A 16,735-nucleotide genomic window follows, 5' to 3' on the forward strand; every position below is an offset into this window, starting at 1 on the left:
CCCCTACAGCTTGAAAAAGACGGACTTTTCAAGTGATTTCAACAACCTTCCAAACATACAGTTTCCAGACATTTCCAGTTATCTGGTTGTCCAAATATCGTTTTACACCAAGAATCAAATGAAAGCTTTCAAAAGTCTTGAAGCCGATAACTTTTTGTTTGTGGCTGGGTTCATGACACTGGAATAAGGACAATAATCATCTTAATAATCATGAGGGTGAGTAATGTAAGCCGAAGTGTAGGACGTGATTCAAGTCGGAGCTGCTGTAGGCATTTCTACAATGATGACTTACATTTTATTTCATGACATTTCAAACCGGGGCGGCACGGTGGTGTAGTGGTTAGCGCTGTCGCCTCACAGCAAGAAGGTCCGGGTTCGAGCCCCGTGGCCGGCGAGGGCCTTTCTGTGTGGAGTTTGCATGTTCTCCCCGTGTCCGCGTGGGTTTCCTCCGGGTGCTCCGGTTTCCCCCACAGTCCAAAGACACGCAGGTTAGGTTAACTGGTGACTCTAAATTGACCGTAGGTGTGAATGTGAGTGTGAATAGTTGTTTGTCTATGTATCAGCCCTGTGATGACCTGGCGACTTGTCCAGGGTGTACCCCGCCTTTCGCCCATAGTCAGCTGGGATAGGCTCCAGCTTGCCTGCGACCCTGTAGAACAGGATAAAGCGGCTAGAGATAATGAGATGAGATGAGACATTTCAAACGTAGCTCAGACTTATGAACTGACATCATTGGATAAGCTGAAAAAATACGTAAACAATCGAGGCCGACCTACAAACCAGTTTCATCGATGGTTTGTTTTACAACATCCAAAACGTAAGAAAACTCGTTTAACGTTAGAAGTTTTGATTTTAGATCCATAATGTTGATGCCGTGCCTTTAACAAAATGATCGCTGCAAACACGAGCATGTGGACTCTCGATTCCTTTCGAACACAGTGAAAAGTGAGTGAGCCGTTTTTCACAGCATCTTTTTGAGATATTTTTGTTCTTTCACCCTTGTGCACGACTTCTTTTGGTATCCTAAAATACCTTTCATGTTTTTCTCGATTTGATCGGTTTGAACATCCAAATACAGAGCAACAATCTGGCATATTTTGAGGCGAAACACAAGAAACTACTGTGAAGCGACTGTAAACAAATACGATGCCTGTTCTTCAGCTGGAAATCTGAATACATACTGAGGCAGATCACTACCAGAAGTGACATCTATTGCAAACGAGAAATAGTGGTCTCCATGCTGGAATCCAGGAGATGGCAACAATGGCATGCGCTGGTAAAATGGTAAGGACTTTTCTCAAATTTTGGTGGGTCCTTCCTCCAATCTGATTAATTTCCAGGTGGCATGGCTGGAGAAATTGACACTCACCTGGCTCACCTGGCTGACACAGCTGGCTTGGCTCAGCGTGCTAACTGCCCTCATGTAGCTCTGGTTCCTTGAGCGAAATTTGGGTGAGTTGTAATTGGGCGATGGGTCCAGTGTGATGCTGGGGTGGACGTCCCTTGACGCTTGCAGATGGTAGCTCTGACTGAACAGGAACAGAGAAAAAGAGAAAGAGAGAGAGACAGAGAGAGAGAGATATTGTGGGAAGAGTTGAGTTTTTACCAATTACCAAAAAAAATTTACAGTCAAGCCCCAACACTGTTTAAAAGGACATGCTGTATAGAGTATTTGTCAAATTATATTTCTTAAGCCACATTTGTAAGCAGGATACAAAGTCCTTCCCGTGCCATCAAGGCACATTGGGAGGCGCCAATCTCCATTTCAGTAGCCGTTGGCCTTTCAACTATTACATACAGTAGCTAGGGTTACAGTGGGGGTCTGGTCCTCTGGTAACCACGAGAGTTTGATTCCCTACTTGCATCTGTATTGCGGCGTGCCTAGCCAGATGGCAGTAGGTACCGTTTTTATGACGGTCTTTGGTATGACCCAACCGCCTAGTGGTTAGTCTTAGGATACAAGGCAATTGGGATATTCAACTAGAGTTCCATTTCATTCTAAGCTAAAAGTGGATTCATATCAACAATTCTTGAGAAATAAGTCTCAACTTTGTAGAACATATGCATTAGTTTTTGATCAATTAAGAAACAAAGATAATTTTTCATGACCTTGAAAACCCGACTGACTCCTCCAGCTGTAAACATTTTTAAATCAAGGTTGATAGACTGTAAAACCATCTGGGCCTGAAGCTAAAAGCCAAAACACGTCGCATTGTCCTGCGTCAGTATGACTTGGAGAAGAAGTCACATCAGGACACTGACAGTTTGATGAGAACAAGTCCTGTCTCATGGAGCCTGCCAAATGACTGATGTGTTTAACACCTGAAAATGGCTTCTTCGATTGGTCATTGTGCTGAAGCATCTGATCAATAGTGGGCAATGAAGGAAAATGCAAATTAGTGGCTTGTTAGTGAGCCAATCACACTACAACAGAGAAGAAGATGAGTTTGGAGGCCAAAAGGGGTAAAAGAGATAAGTGCTAGCTTAGCAAAACTGTCCACAGTAAGGATCTTCTTTACCCTCTGGAAATATCTTGTCTTCCACCCAATCAGGATGACTTTGTATTCAAAGATGCAATACATGAAAAGTTTTGAGAATTTTTTCAAAGCAGACTGCTACTCTTGGAGGAATCGACATTTTGATTAGTTTGTTCTGCTCCCCACATTGTTGCTCATTATTATTCTTGGTTTCTCCTTGATAGTCCAGATTTATTTACTGGTTCAGGTTCACAGATAGGGGCGGCAGGGTGGTGTAGTGGTTAGCGCTGTCGCCTCATAGCAGTAAGGTCCGGATTCGAGCCCCGTGGCTGGTGAGGGCCTTTCTGTGCGGAGTTTGCATGTTCTCCCCGTGTCCGCGTGGGTTTCTTCCGGGTGGTCCGGTTTCCCCCACAGTCCAAAGACATGCAGGTTAGGTTAACTGGTGACTCTAAATTGAGCGTAGGTGTGAATGTGAGTGTGAATGGTTGTCTGTGTCTATGTGTCAGCCCTGTGATGACCTGGCGACTTGTCCAGGGTGTACCCCGCCTTTCACCCGTAGTCAGCTGGGATAGGCTCCAGCTTGCCTGTGACCCTGTAGAAGGATAAAGCGGCTAGAGATAATGAGATGAGGTTCACAGATAGGTTTTTGGTCGTTCTGATCACTGACTGTTTTAGAAGTTCAGGTTTGTTGACTTTTTTTTTCTGGTAGTCCAGATTTGTTAACAGGTTCTTGTTAGTCTAGGCTTATTTACTGGTTCCTGGTAGTCCAGGTTCATTGCCAGGCCCTTGATAGTCCAGGTACATTGACAGGTTCTAGGAAGAACAGATTCATTTCATTGATTTTTGGTAGTCCAGATTCATTGACTGTTTTTTTTTTCCATAGTCCATGTTCATTGACAAATGCTTGGAAGTCCTGGATCATTGACATTTTTGGTAGTCCAGGCTCACTGATTTTGGTAGTCAAGGTTCACTGGCTGTTTGTTGGTAGTCCAATTTCATTAACGATCATTAGTAGTCTAGATTCACTGACAGGTTCTTGATAGTCCAGCTTCTCTGACTGGTTTTTGGTAGTTCATTGTCTGGTTCTTCATAGTGCACTTTCACTGACTGGTTCTTGGTAGTCCAGGTTCAATGACAAGGTTTTTGTAGTCCATGTTCAATGGCCGGTTTCTGGTAGTTCAGGTTCACTGACAGGTTTTTGGTAGCTTGGACTTACTCCATAGTACTTGTTAGTTCATGTTCATTAATGCTTGTTAGGCCACAGTGATTGGTTCTCAGTAAGTCAAGTTCATTGATGGGCACTTGGTAGGCCAAATTTATTGAGTAATTTTTGTAATTAACGGACCCTTGGTAGGCAGGGTTCATTAATGGTTTTTCAGTAGGGCAGGTTTATGTGATCTGTTCTCTGCAGGGCAAGTTTGGTGATGACTTCATGGTAGGCCAGATTTATTTAAAAGTTCTTGGTTGGCCAGGTTTATTTCTCAGTTCCTTTTAGGCCAGGTACATTAATAGATACATGTTAAACCAAGTTCACCGATGTTTTTTGGTAGGCCAGGTTTATTTATAACTTCTCATTAGGCCAAGTTAATTGATGGGCTCTTGGTAGGCCTGGGGCATTAATGGTTTGTTGTTAAGCCAGTGGTTTGCTGGTAGTCTAGGTTTATTTATAGGTTCAGGTAAGCCAGGCTTATTTATCAGAATTTTACTGGCCAAGTAACATTTCATTTACAAGGAATTTGACTTTGCAGGTTCTGCTTTAACATAACCTAACTGGTCCACTGTAGACCAGGTTCATTAATCAAATTTGGTAGGTCAATTTGACTGATGGCTTCTTGGTAAGCAAGGTTCATTGATGGGATTTAACAACCCCAAATCAGAAAAAGTTGGACTGGTATAGAAAATGCAGATAATAAAAAAAAAAGAAAGCAGTGATTTCTAAATTTACTTTGACTTGTATTTCATTGCAGACAGAATGAACCCAATATATTTCATGTTTTGTTGGTCAATTTCATTTCATTTGTTAACATACATCCATTCCTGCATTTCAGGCCTCAAACACATTCCAAAAAAAGTTGGGACAGGGGAAATTTAGACCTAGTAATGAGGTAAACCAATTAAATAATGATGTGGTTTGAAACAGGTGATGTCAACAGGTGATTGTAATCATGATTTGGTACAAAGGCCTAGTGAAATCACAAAAGGCCTAATCTTTGAGGAGCAAAGATGGGCTGAGGATCTCCAGTTTGTCGACAGATATGTGAGAAAATTATTGAAATGTTTAAAAATTCGTGTTAAATGTTCGTGAAAGAAAGATAGGAAGGGATTTGGATATTTCACCCTCTACGATGTATAATATCATTAAACAATTAAATGTATCTGGAGGAATTTCGGTGCGTAAAGGGCAAAGGGCTCAAGCCCAATCTGAACAACCGTGATCTCCGATCCCTCAGACAGCACTGCATCAAGAATTGCCATTCATCTATAGCTGATAGAACCACATTGGCTTGGGGTTACTTTGGTAAACCTTTGTCAAGCTACAATACAGAGTTACATCTACAAACACCAGTTAAAACTTTACTGTGCAAAAAGGAAGCCTGATGTTAACTGTGTCCAGAAGCGCCGTCGACTTCTCTGGTCTCGGAGGTATCTGGGATGGACCATCACACAGTGGAAACATGTATTGTGGTCAGATGAATCAGTATTCCAGGTCTTTTTTGGAAGAAATGGACGCCGTGTGCTCCAGACCACAGAGGAAATGGACCTTTGCTTTCAGTATCTGGTGTGCCCCCCTTGAACAGCAATAACTGCAACTAAATGTTTCCAGTAACTGTTGATCAGTCCTGCACACCGGCTTGGAGGAATTTTAGCCCATTCCTCCATAAAGAACAGCTTCAACTCTGGGATGTTGGTGGGTTTCCTCACATGAACTGCTCGCTTCAGGTCCTTCCACAACATTTCCATTGGATTAAGGTCAGGACTTTGACTTGGCCATTCCAAAACATTCACTTTATTCTTCTTTAACCATTCTTTGGTAGAATGATTTGTGTGCTTAGGGTCGTTGTCTGGCTGCATGACCCACCTTCTCTTGAGATTCAGTTCCTGGAGAGATGTCCTGACATTTTCCTTTAGAATTCACTGGTATAATTCACAATTCATTGTTCCATCAAAGATGGCAAGCCGTCCTGGCCCAGATGCAGCAAAACAGGCCCAAACCATGATACTACCACCACCATGTTTCACAGATGGGATAAGGTTCATATGCTGGAATGCAGTGTTTTCCTTTCTCCAAACATAACGCTTCTCATTTAAACCAAAAAGTTCTATTTTGGTCTCATCTGTCCACAAAACATTTTTCCAGTAGCCTTCTGGCTTGTCCATGTGATCTTTAGCAAACTGCAGATGAGCAGCAATGTTCTTTTTGGAGAGCAGTGACTTTCTCCTTGCAACCCTGCCATGCGCACCATTGTTGTTCAGTGTTCTCCTCATGGTGGACTCATGAACATTAACATTAGCCAATGTGAGAGAGGCCTTCAGTTGCTTAGAAGTTACCCTGGGGTCCTTTGTGACCTCGCCGACTATTACACGCCTTGCTCTTAGAGTGATCTTTGTTAGTCAACCACTCCTGGGGAGGGTAACAATGGTCTTGAATTTCCTCCATTTGTACACAATCTGTCTGACTGTGGATTGGTGGAGTCCAAACTCTTTAGAGATGGTTTTGTAACCTTTTCCAGCCTGATGAGCATCAACAACGCTTTTTCTGAGGTCCTCAGAAATCTCCTTTGTTCGTGCCATGATACACTTCCACAAACATGTGTTGTGAAGATCAGACTTTGATAGATCCCTGTTCTTTAAATAAAACAGGGTGCCCACTCACACCTGATTGTCATCCCATTGATTGAAAACACCTGACTCAAATTTCACCTTCAAATTAACTGCTAATCCTAGAGGGTCACATACTTTTGCCACTCACCGATATGTAATATTGGATCATTTTCCTCAATAAATAAATGACCAAGGATAATATTTTTGTCTCATTTGTTTAACTGGGTTCTCTTTATCTACTTTTAGGACTTGTGTGAAAATCTGATGATGTTTTAGATCATATTTATGCAGAAATACAGAAAATTCTAAAGGGTTCACAAACTTTCAAGCACCACTGTAACAGTAAAAATATGTTGAATTGATCATATTTTTTTTGTAGAATTTACAAATTGTTGTAGTTTAAACACAGACAAACTGTAATACTAAAACAGAATGTGATAGTTAAAATTACATCATTGCCCTGTTAAAAAAATTAAAAAATGTCAGTAGAGGCTCTCCGGCACATTTCGTAAAACTCTAAATCAAATAAAATATCTGTCTAGTAGATCATTGCTTGTAACCATCGTTTTACATTGAATCCCGGTGAAATGTTCATGCAATCATTGTTTATTGTACAATGAATATCCGTAAAATGAACAGTTATGTATTGATTATTGTACATTGAATACCTGTAAAATTTACATTTAGTTATCATTAATTGTACATGGAATCCCAGTGAAATGTACAAGTTATTCTGTAATGTTGTTTACATTTCACTGTATTTTTAACAGGATTATTCTGGCAACCACAGCTGCCAGTATTTTTCCGTAAAAACAACGGATTTTTTTTTTGCAGTGTAGAAGATGTTGAGGTCACATGAGACTGAACCATCGGGCCCTGGGAAAACTGGCGTGACACTGTAGAATTTTAATGATATTTTTAAATGTATCAACAATAATCTGATAAAGAAATTGAAATGTGTATTACCTTTAACCGTGATGTAGTTCAGGATTGAGGTATGAAGTTTGCTCAGTCCTGATCTGCTCACTATAAGCTTATAAATAACGTGAACCACATCAAGGGGGTCATTGTTCAAATTTGATTTTTGGCCAAAGCACTCAATAAGGATGCTGTGTGTGTGTGTGTGTGTGTTCACCTTAAATCTGCAGCGAAATTGGTGAGATACTTCACCATGTCACTGCTCGATTTATCCAAACGGTACGAGCTGCAGGTGGAGAAAAGAAACAAATCAGGTTTAGAAAGGAAAAGAAAAAGAAGGCAAAAACTTAAACACAAATGTCGAGAGTGTGTATGAATGTCCCAGATGATTTGATTCAATCATAAATGTTGATGTTATTGCTCTTATAACAGATATATTACTCTGTCTTATAGATATCGGTTTTCCTTCATATCCAACATCATCCATCTCACAGTGCGCTGAAACAGCCGCAATGATGATAAAGCACAGGTTAAACAGGTTTGCTGATGACCCTGTATGACCTCCTGACCTTTAATTTACCCTCTCTCTCCCTCTCTCTCCCTCTCTCTAAACCTCAGAGCACTCGCCTTTCCCGTGTCCCATCATGACAGGGACAGAGTGTGCTCGACTTCTCAAAGGACAAGAAGGAAAAATAAATGAGAGAGTGAGAGAGAGAGAGAGAGAGAGAGAGAGAGAGAGACTGACAGAGAGATAGAAAGAGAGAAACAGATTGAGAGAGTGAGAAACACACAGAGACAGACTGAAAGACAGACAGAGAGACAGATACAGAGAGACACAGGCTGATAAAGAGAGAGACAGCTTGACAGAGAGAGAGAGACAGAGACAGACAGACAAACAGACAGAGAGAGAGAGAGAGAGAGAGAGAGACAGACAGACAGACAGACAGAGGCAGAGAAAGAGAGAGAGAAACAGAGACATGGAGCGAGAGAGTGAGAGAGAGACAGAAACACAGACAGACAGAGAGAGATTCAGAGACACAGAGAAAGAGACAGAGAGACAGTGAGAGACAGTGAGAGACAGACAGACAGACAGACAGACAGAGACTCAGTGTTAACCTTGAGCTGAGTCTGTCCTCATTCTGAGAGTGTAATCAGTGTGAAGAATCAGAACATCACTACAACAATCAGTGTCCTTTACTCACTAACATCATTAATGCTGCATGCAGTCTGGTCAGAGAGACACAGAGAGAGAGGGAGAGAGAGAGAGAGAGAGAGAAGGATACAGAGAGATACAGAGAGAGAGAGAAGGATACAGGGAGAGAGAGAGACACACAGAGAGAGAAGGATACAGAGAGAGATACAGAGAGAGAGAGAAGGATACAGAGAGATACAGAGAGAGAGAAGGATACAGAGAGAGAAGGATACAGAGAGATACAGAGAGAGAGAGAAGGATACAGAGAGATACAGAGAGAGAGAGAAGGATACAGAGAGAGAAGGATACAGAGAGAGAGAGTGAAGGATACAGAGAGAGAGAGTGAAGGATACAGAGAGAGAGAGTGAAGGATACAGAGAGAGAAGGATACAGAGAGAGAGAGTGAAGGATACAGAGAGAGAGTGAAGGATACAGAGAGAGAGAGTGAAGGATACAGAGAGAGAGAGAGTGAAGGATACAGAGAGAGAGAGAGAGAGTGAAGGATACAGAGAGAGAGAGAGAGAGAGAGAGAGAGAGAGAGTGAAGGATACAGAGAGAGAGAGAGTGAAGGATACAGAGAGAGAGAGAGAGAGAGTGTGAAGGATACAGAGAGAGAGAGTGAAGGATACAGAGAGAGAGAGAGTGAAGGATACAGAGAGAGAGAGAGAGTGAAGGATACAGAGAGAGAGAGTGAAGGATACAGAGAGAGAGAGAGAGAGAGAGAGAGAGTGAAGGATACAGAGAGAGAGAGAGAGAGAGTGAAGGATACAGAGAGACAGAGAGTGAAGGATACAGAGAGAGAGAGAGAGAGTGAAGGATACAGAGAGACAGAGAGTGAAGGATACAGAGAGAGAGAGAGAGAGTGAAGGATACAGAGAGAGAGAGAGAGAGAGAGAGAGAGAGAGAGAGAGTGAAGGATACAGAGAGAGAGAGAGTGAAGGATACAGAGAGAGAGAGAGAGAGAGAGAGTGTGAAGGATACAGAGAGAGAGAGTGAAGGATACAGAGAGAGAGAGAGAGAGAGAGAGTGAAGGATACAGAGAGAGAGAGAGAGAGAGTGAAGGATACAGAGAGAGAGAGTGAAGGATACAGAGAGAGAGAGAGAGAGTGAAGGATACAGAGAGAGAGAGTGAAGGATACAGAGAGAGAGAGAGTGAAGGATACAGAGAGAGAGAGAGAGAGAGAGTGAAGGATACAGAGAGAGAGAGTGAAGGATACAGAGAGAGAGAGTGAAGGATACAGAGAGAGAGTGAAGGATACAGAGAGAGAGAGAGAGAGAGAGAGAGACAGAGAGAGAGTGAAGGATACAGAGAGAGTGAAGGATAGAGAGAGAGAGAGAGAGTGAAGGATAGAGAGAGAGAGAGTGAGACAGAGAGAGAGTGAAGGATACAGAGAGAATGAAGGATAGAGAGAGAGAGAGAGTGAAGGATAGAGATAGAGAGAGAGTGAGAGATAGAGGTGGATAAAAGGTATCTGGTGTGATCATTAATGCTGGTGTTGAAGGGATTTGCTCTCCGGAGTTCAGCATCACTGCGTTACTGAGAAACCGTGAACAGCGTGCGGTCGTGTCTGTGACAGGTTCCCGCTTCACCTCCGACTGTTCCACAGCACTCACCCCGAGACTCCGCCCATCAGCGCCAAATAAACAGAAAACTTCAGCGCATTAACAATCACACATCTATCTAAATACATGCACAAGTACCTGTGAATGAACGGTTACTATGGAAACAGTATGAAACGACATTAACACGAGTGCATTAACACAGAGGTATAAAAACATGAATCAGCACCTTCTGACCAATCAGAATGGAGAATTCGACAGTGAAAGAGCAAAAAGAGATTATTCTCTGAAAATGTATTCTGAAGTTATAATAGTGTGTGTGTGTGTGTGTGTGTGTGTGTGTGTGTGCGTGCGCGAGACCTCATCATGTTGGTTTGGAACAGCTTTGACACTGAAGGTTATTCTCAGCTTAAAGTATGTGGATCACGGCTGTCAGAATATCACACACACACACACACAAATATTTATGCCCTACAGCCTGAACAACCAGCCATTAAAACAGTCTATCACTGTCTGTCTTTCTTTTCCCCTTCTATTCACCTCTGACATTTCTCAGGAATGGAATAGCTACTACTACGACTATAATAATAATAACAACAACAACAACAACAATGCCTCTTTCTTATTATAGAAATAAAAATCTTTATCGAGCTTCCTGCTGAGATGCAGTGCGTATTTAAATTCACTCTATTTTCCACTGTATTGGGATATAAATCTGAACAGATGACCTGGCTTAATGACACACAGCGCTGCTCAGAGCAGCCGTTACAATCAGCCCATATTTATCCGAAAGAAAAAAAAAGAAACTGAGAAAAGCAGCTTTGGGGAACCCGGAGGTGGATATCGACTGTTCACGGCTTTCAGAACCTGTGGAGATTCCACGTGGCACGATCGATCCTGCTAAAGCTCTTTTCCAAGTGTGTGTGTGTGTGTACGGTAGGTTGCTAACCTTTTCCACCTAACCACACAATCCTTCATGTGACACACCTGAACTTTCCATGTGTGACAGGTTCTCGGTAAAGAGCTTCGTCTGAAAGCAATGCTGAGGTTTTCTGTTACGTGTTTAGCTAACATTTATCTGATGGAAGGAGTCTCCAGTGTCAGGATCAGAATTAAAGCACTAACTTTAAGTTTTCCGTCATCTTCAGCACAGAGGAGCCACTGTAACGTTCCATGGATGTTGAACAACATCGACTAACTATAAACGGATAAAAATTACGATGCATAAAGAAAAAAAGTTGCAATCGTTAGCAGATTGCTGTGCTGCAAGAAGAATAAAGCACAAAAAGGTGCACAGTTATTGGGAGATCGTCAATTTGGGGGTGGTAATAACAATAACACACCACACTGTCGTTGATTATTTTCCTCTGACAGCACAACACAACACAGATTGCTTTACTCCTTCTATGGGTAGCAATAAAATGTCAAAATTGACTCCCTGAAGCTTGCTAGCTACACTTCATCCAGGGTTCTCTTGAACCTTCAATTGAAAGGTTCCACATAGAACCTTCAAGGGTTCCCCCAGGGAGCCAAACCCAAGAGCCCTTTCAGCTGGAATTATGCAGGAAGAGTATGCAAGCCATATTGTTCACATTCTCATGTATAAGATTAAAAGCTCCGTCCACTAGGGGGCGAACGAGAGCCGAAAATACATCCGCATCTTCTTTGACCACCGTCTCTAACTTTCCATAACATGGTGCGCAATAAAGCTGGCAGGAGTTATGGAGATTAAGATGGCAGAAACAGGAGTGATGATGCTAACGTAGCTGGTCTATAAAGCTATGAAAACAATCTCGTCATGTATGGCTGTTATGCGTGCGCCGTTTGTTACGTTGCTTCACATACTGTCATCTACAACCCCGATTCCAAAAAAGTTGGGACAAAGTATAAATTGTAAATAAAAACGGAATGCAATAATTTACAAATCTCAAAAACTGATATTGTATTCACAATAGAACATAGACAACATATCAAATGTCGAAAGTGAGACATTTTGAAATTTCATGCCAAATATTGGCTCATTTGAAATTTCATGACAGCAACACATCTCAAAAAAGTTGGGACAGGGGCAATAAGAGGCTGGAAAAGTTAAAGGTACAAAAAAGGAACAGCTGGAGGACCAAATTGCAACTCATTAGGTCAATTGGCAATAGGTCATTAACATGACTGGGTATAAAAAGAGCATCTTGGAGTGGCAGCGGCTCTCAGAAGTAAAGATGGGAAGAGGATCACCAATCCCCCTAATTCTGCGCCGACAAATAGTGGAGCAATATCAGAAAGGAGTTCGACAGTGTAAAATTGCAAAGAGTTTGAACAGATCATCATCTACAGTGCATAATATCATCAAAAGATTCAGAGAATCTGGAAGAATCTCTGTGCGTAAGGGTCAAGGCCGGAAAACCATACTGGGTGCCCGTGATCTTTGGGCCCTTAGACGGCACTGCATCACATACAGGCATGCTTCTGTATTGGAAATCACAAAATGGGCTCAGGAATATTTCCAGAGAACATTATCTGTGAACACAATTCACCGTGCCATCCGCCGTTGCCAGCTAAAACTCTATAGTTCAAAGAAGAAGCCGTATCTAAACATGATCCAGAAGCGCAGACGTCTTCTCTGGGCCAAGGCTCATTTAAAATGGACTGTGGCAAAGTGGAAAACTGTTCTGTGGTCAGACGAATCAAAATTTGAAGTTCTTTATGGAAATCAGGGACGCCGTGTCATTCGGACTAAAGAGGAGAAGGATGACCCAAGTTGTTATCAGCGCTCAGTTCAGAAGCCTGCATCTCTGATGGTATGGGGTTGCATTAGTGCGTGTGGCATGGGCAGCTTACACATCTGGAAAGACACCATCAATGCTGAAAGGTATATCCAGGTTCTAGAGCAACATATGCTCCCATCCAGACGACGTCTCTTTCAGGGAAGACCTTGCATTTTCCAACATGACAATGCCAAACCACATACTGCATCAATTACTAGCCTGGCTAACGCGACTTCAAAGCTCTACGAGCTATTGGTCTGGCCAAGATATTAAGCCCAACCGTTTCCCAGAGCCCGTGGTTGACCCGCCTCCCTGAAATGCCTCAGTTTGCTACTGGTTGAAGCCAGAAAAGGCTGTGACGAAGCTTAAACCAATCACATCACTCTTTCCTCTGACATATGCGACGCGACGGGGCTAACTGGTAGATTAAACTCTTACCGAAGCCGGTCGGGAGCAAGGCGAAAACGTCCTTCCTTTCAATAAATACCTCCAGGGCTGCTCTTTGCTCCGTTTTCAATGAGAACTTCCCGTTGAATGCTTTCAATACAGCATCTATGCGTAATAGATGCGGAAGCGTGAATGAAGCACTTCCGGCATAGATTCTGTAAACAATCTATGGCTTCCGGTCGCAGTTCTACTACGTCAGTGCCTTGAACACGCCTCTACCCAGGGCTGTTGGAGATGCTCAAAGTTGATTGGTTCCCGATTTTTCGGGAGCTTGGAAGAGCTGGAGATAGCTTGCCTGGCCAGACTAAGCTCACAACAGGCCCTCGTGTTGCGTCACGCTTAGGATGGGCGGGCCCAGGCTATCAATTACAGCATCATGGCTGCGTAGAAGAAGGGTCCGGGTACTGAACTGGCCAGCCTGCAGTCCAGATCTTTCACCCATAGAAAACATTTGGCGCATCATAAAACGGAAGATACGACAAAAAAGACCTAAGACAGTTGAGCAACTAGAATCCTACATTAGACAAGAATGGGTTAACATTCCTACCCCTAAACTTGAGCAACTTGTCTCCTCAGTCCCCAGACGTTTACAGACTGTTGTAAAGAGAAAAGGGGATGTCTCACAGTGGGAAACATGGCCTTGTCCCAACTTTTTTGAGATGTGTTGTTGTCATGAAATTTAAAATCACCTAATTTTTCTCTTTAAATGATACATTATCTCAGTTTAAACATTTGATATGTCATCTATGTTCTATTCTGAATAAAATATGGAATTTTGAAACTTCCACATCATTGCATTCCATTTTTATTTACAATTTGTACTTTGTCCCAACTTTTTTGGAATCGGGGTTGTACATTGATTGCAAGAATCTGAAGAATTTCACTTTCAAAACTTCAACAGTTAGTGTCCTCAGTTCCCAAATGCCTACTGAGTATTGTTAAATGAAAAGGTGATGCAACACAGTGTAACACACGCCGCTGTCCCAAATTCAGAATGACTGTATATTTACAAATAACAATGAAGTTTATCAGTTTGACAGCGACATTAAATATCTGGTCTCTGGATCGTATTCATTACATTACAGACATTTAGCAGACACTCTTATCCAGAGCGACTTGATGGAACAGACTGGAGACAGAAATAAAACAAAGTGCAAATATAAATCTGTTTAAAAAAAGGTACAAAAAAATATTTTTAAACAAGTACATGGAAGAGGAAGTATGTTAACAGAGGATGATGAGGGATAAATCTATAAATAGAATAGGGTTGATTGTTATATTAGAACTAACCTAGTATATGGTATATATGGTATATATTTATTTATGGGGATAGTTTATATATTTATATTTACAGGGATAGGCATGTAGTATATATTTATTTTTGTAATTATATATTTATATAGATATTTATAAAGTGTATATATGGTATGTAGTATATATTTATTTTTGTAATTATATATTTATATAAATATTCATGAAGTGTATATATGGTATGTAGTATATATTTATTTTTGTAATTATGTATTTATATAAATATTCATGAAGTGTATAGATGGTATGTAGTATATATTTATTTTTGTAATTATGTATTTATATAAATATTCATGAAGTGTATATATGGTATGTAGTATCTATTTATTTTTGTAATTATATATTTATATACTGTAGATATTCATGAAGTGTATATATGGTATGTAGTATATATTTATTTTTGTAATTATGTATTTATATAAATATTCATGAAGTGTATACCGTAAAATACCAAATAATAGCCGAGTTCCAATTAACCGCCGAGTTCCCTTTAACGGCCGGGTGTATGCGTGTGTTGTGACAAATAAAGGCCGGTTCCGAATACTCGCCGGGGTCTAAAAAAAAAAAAAAAAAAGCGTCCGAACGTTCTATCTAGAATCTTGAGGCCCAGCACTTTTCTGGTTTTCTGGTGTTTAAACGATTTTGCATTGCATAGTTTTCTACTGAAACAATATGAATGAATGAATGAAATTATTTCTATAATACTGTTTACAACATTTTGTTACGTGATAATAAACATGCCATTTCAATGTTATAATCTTGGTCTACCGTAATATTTCTTGAGGAATGCAACTCCGTAACTTTTGACAGATGTCTTAGCCACCCCTTTGGGTATACCCAACGAAAGCCAGCGTGTGTGGTGACATTGAGGACTGCGGGTTTCCAAGGTTGGACTGCTGCTTCTGTTAAACGACCTAAATTGCCGAATGCATGCGTCAAAGCACACACTGAGTTTTATTAAAGACCTTATCCCATTTCACTTGCCCTTACCCATTCGGATCTGGAAGACGCTTTACAAAAACGGTGAGAGCGTTCTAACATGCATTTCAGTCTGCTCGCGGCCAATCTAATCCAAGGGGCCTTTTCAACAAGTAATCTGTCGTGCAAGTTGGGCAGAAGCACGCGTCAGGCAGGCAACATGTAGGCCTACAAGTCAGTAACCTATTCAACTAACTTTCATCCGAACTTTAAGTTTTCTACGGGGTCGAGCCACCGTACCAACTCACTCGGGGAATAGGCTCATATCGGCCAAATAGGGAGACGTCTTGGAGAGAAACGTGAGAATGCAAGATGACAGTATGTAGCCACTGCAGGTCACTTATTTTTCAGCATAAGAAAAAAACCCTTTGGTTTGACACTTCGCACCCTAATTATGTTGCTTCAACGTCGCGCCCTCCATGCAATTTCAGATTGACAGACATCGCGAAGCGCAAAGGGTGGAGGGAGGCTGCATGGGTGAGGGTGATAGCAAATGACCATAACTTTGCAGAGTAATTAAATCACAGTGCTGCGCACAGACAATGGTGTGGTTTCTTGATTATTTTGTAAAGCATGCGCTTAACTAGTCATTAACAGGAAAAGGTGTGTGATTTATCCTTTATCCACCCCGACTGTGCCATGCGAAGATGCATTCTGCGTCTTCAAAATTCCCCGAAGTCGGCACCGTGCTATCTGTAATCTAACTCTAAACAAACTGTAAGTTATACTGGTTAAAAGTAGGCCTATCTGAGAATGATTTTTTCCCCCGTTTTGAGGTAGATTTTGGGGAAGGTGTTTGTGAAGAAGGAATTAATCGCCTGTTCCAAATAGCCGCCTAGTCTCTAATACGCGCCGGGTCTCTTACGTGATTGAGACAAATAATCGCCCGGGCTATTATTTGGTATTTTACGGTATATGGTATGTAGTATCTATTTTTGTAATTATATATTTATATACTGTAGATATTCATGAAGTGTATATATGGTATGTAGTATATATTTATTTTTGTAATTATGTATTTATATAGATATTTATGAAGTGTATATATGGTATGTAGTATATATTTATTTTTGTAATTATATATTTATATAAATATTTATGAAGTGTATATATGGTATATATTTTTATAGGTGTATTAATGTAGTTTGGATTTTGGGGGTAGTTAAAAAGGGGTGGGAAATTAAAAAAGTATTGTACTTCTTCCCACTCCTTTTTCGAACAATGTGCGGTGTATTGTAATGTCTTAGCTCTTTATGTTATTTTATTAT

General features: G+C 41.1%; 1 protein-coding gene across 1 annotated transcript in view; it reads right to left on the bottom strand.

Moving 5' to 3' along the window:
• The window catches only part of dlgap2a (discs, large (Drosophila) homolog-associated protein 2a), a 181,758-nt gene that overhangs the window by 115,774 nt on the left and 49,249 nt on the right, over window positions 1-16,735 (bottom strand). Inside the window, exon 4 of the mRNA XM_060933327.1 lies at window positions 1,379-1,529. Coding sequence (XP_060789310.1) covers window positions 1,379-1,529 — 151 coding nt within the window. The remainder of the gene's footprint in view (window positions 1-1,378; window positions 1,530-16,735) is intronic.

Source organism: Neoarius graeffei, chromosome 11, assembly GCF_027579695.1.
Source record: "Neoarius graeffei isolate fNeoGra1 chromosome 11, fNeoGra1.pri, whole genome shotgun sequence".
NCBI lineage: Eukaryota > Metazoa > Chordata > Actinopteri > Siluriformes > Ariidae > Neoarius > Neoarius graeffei.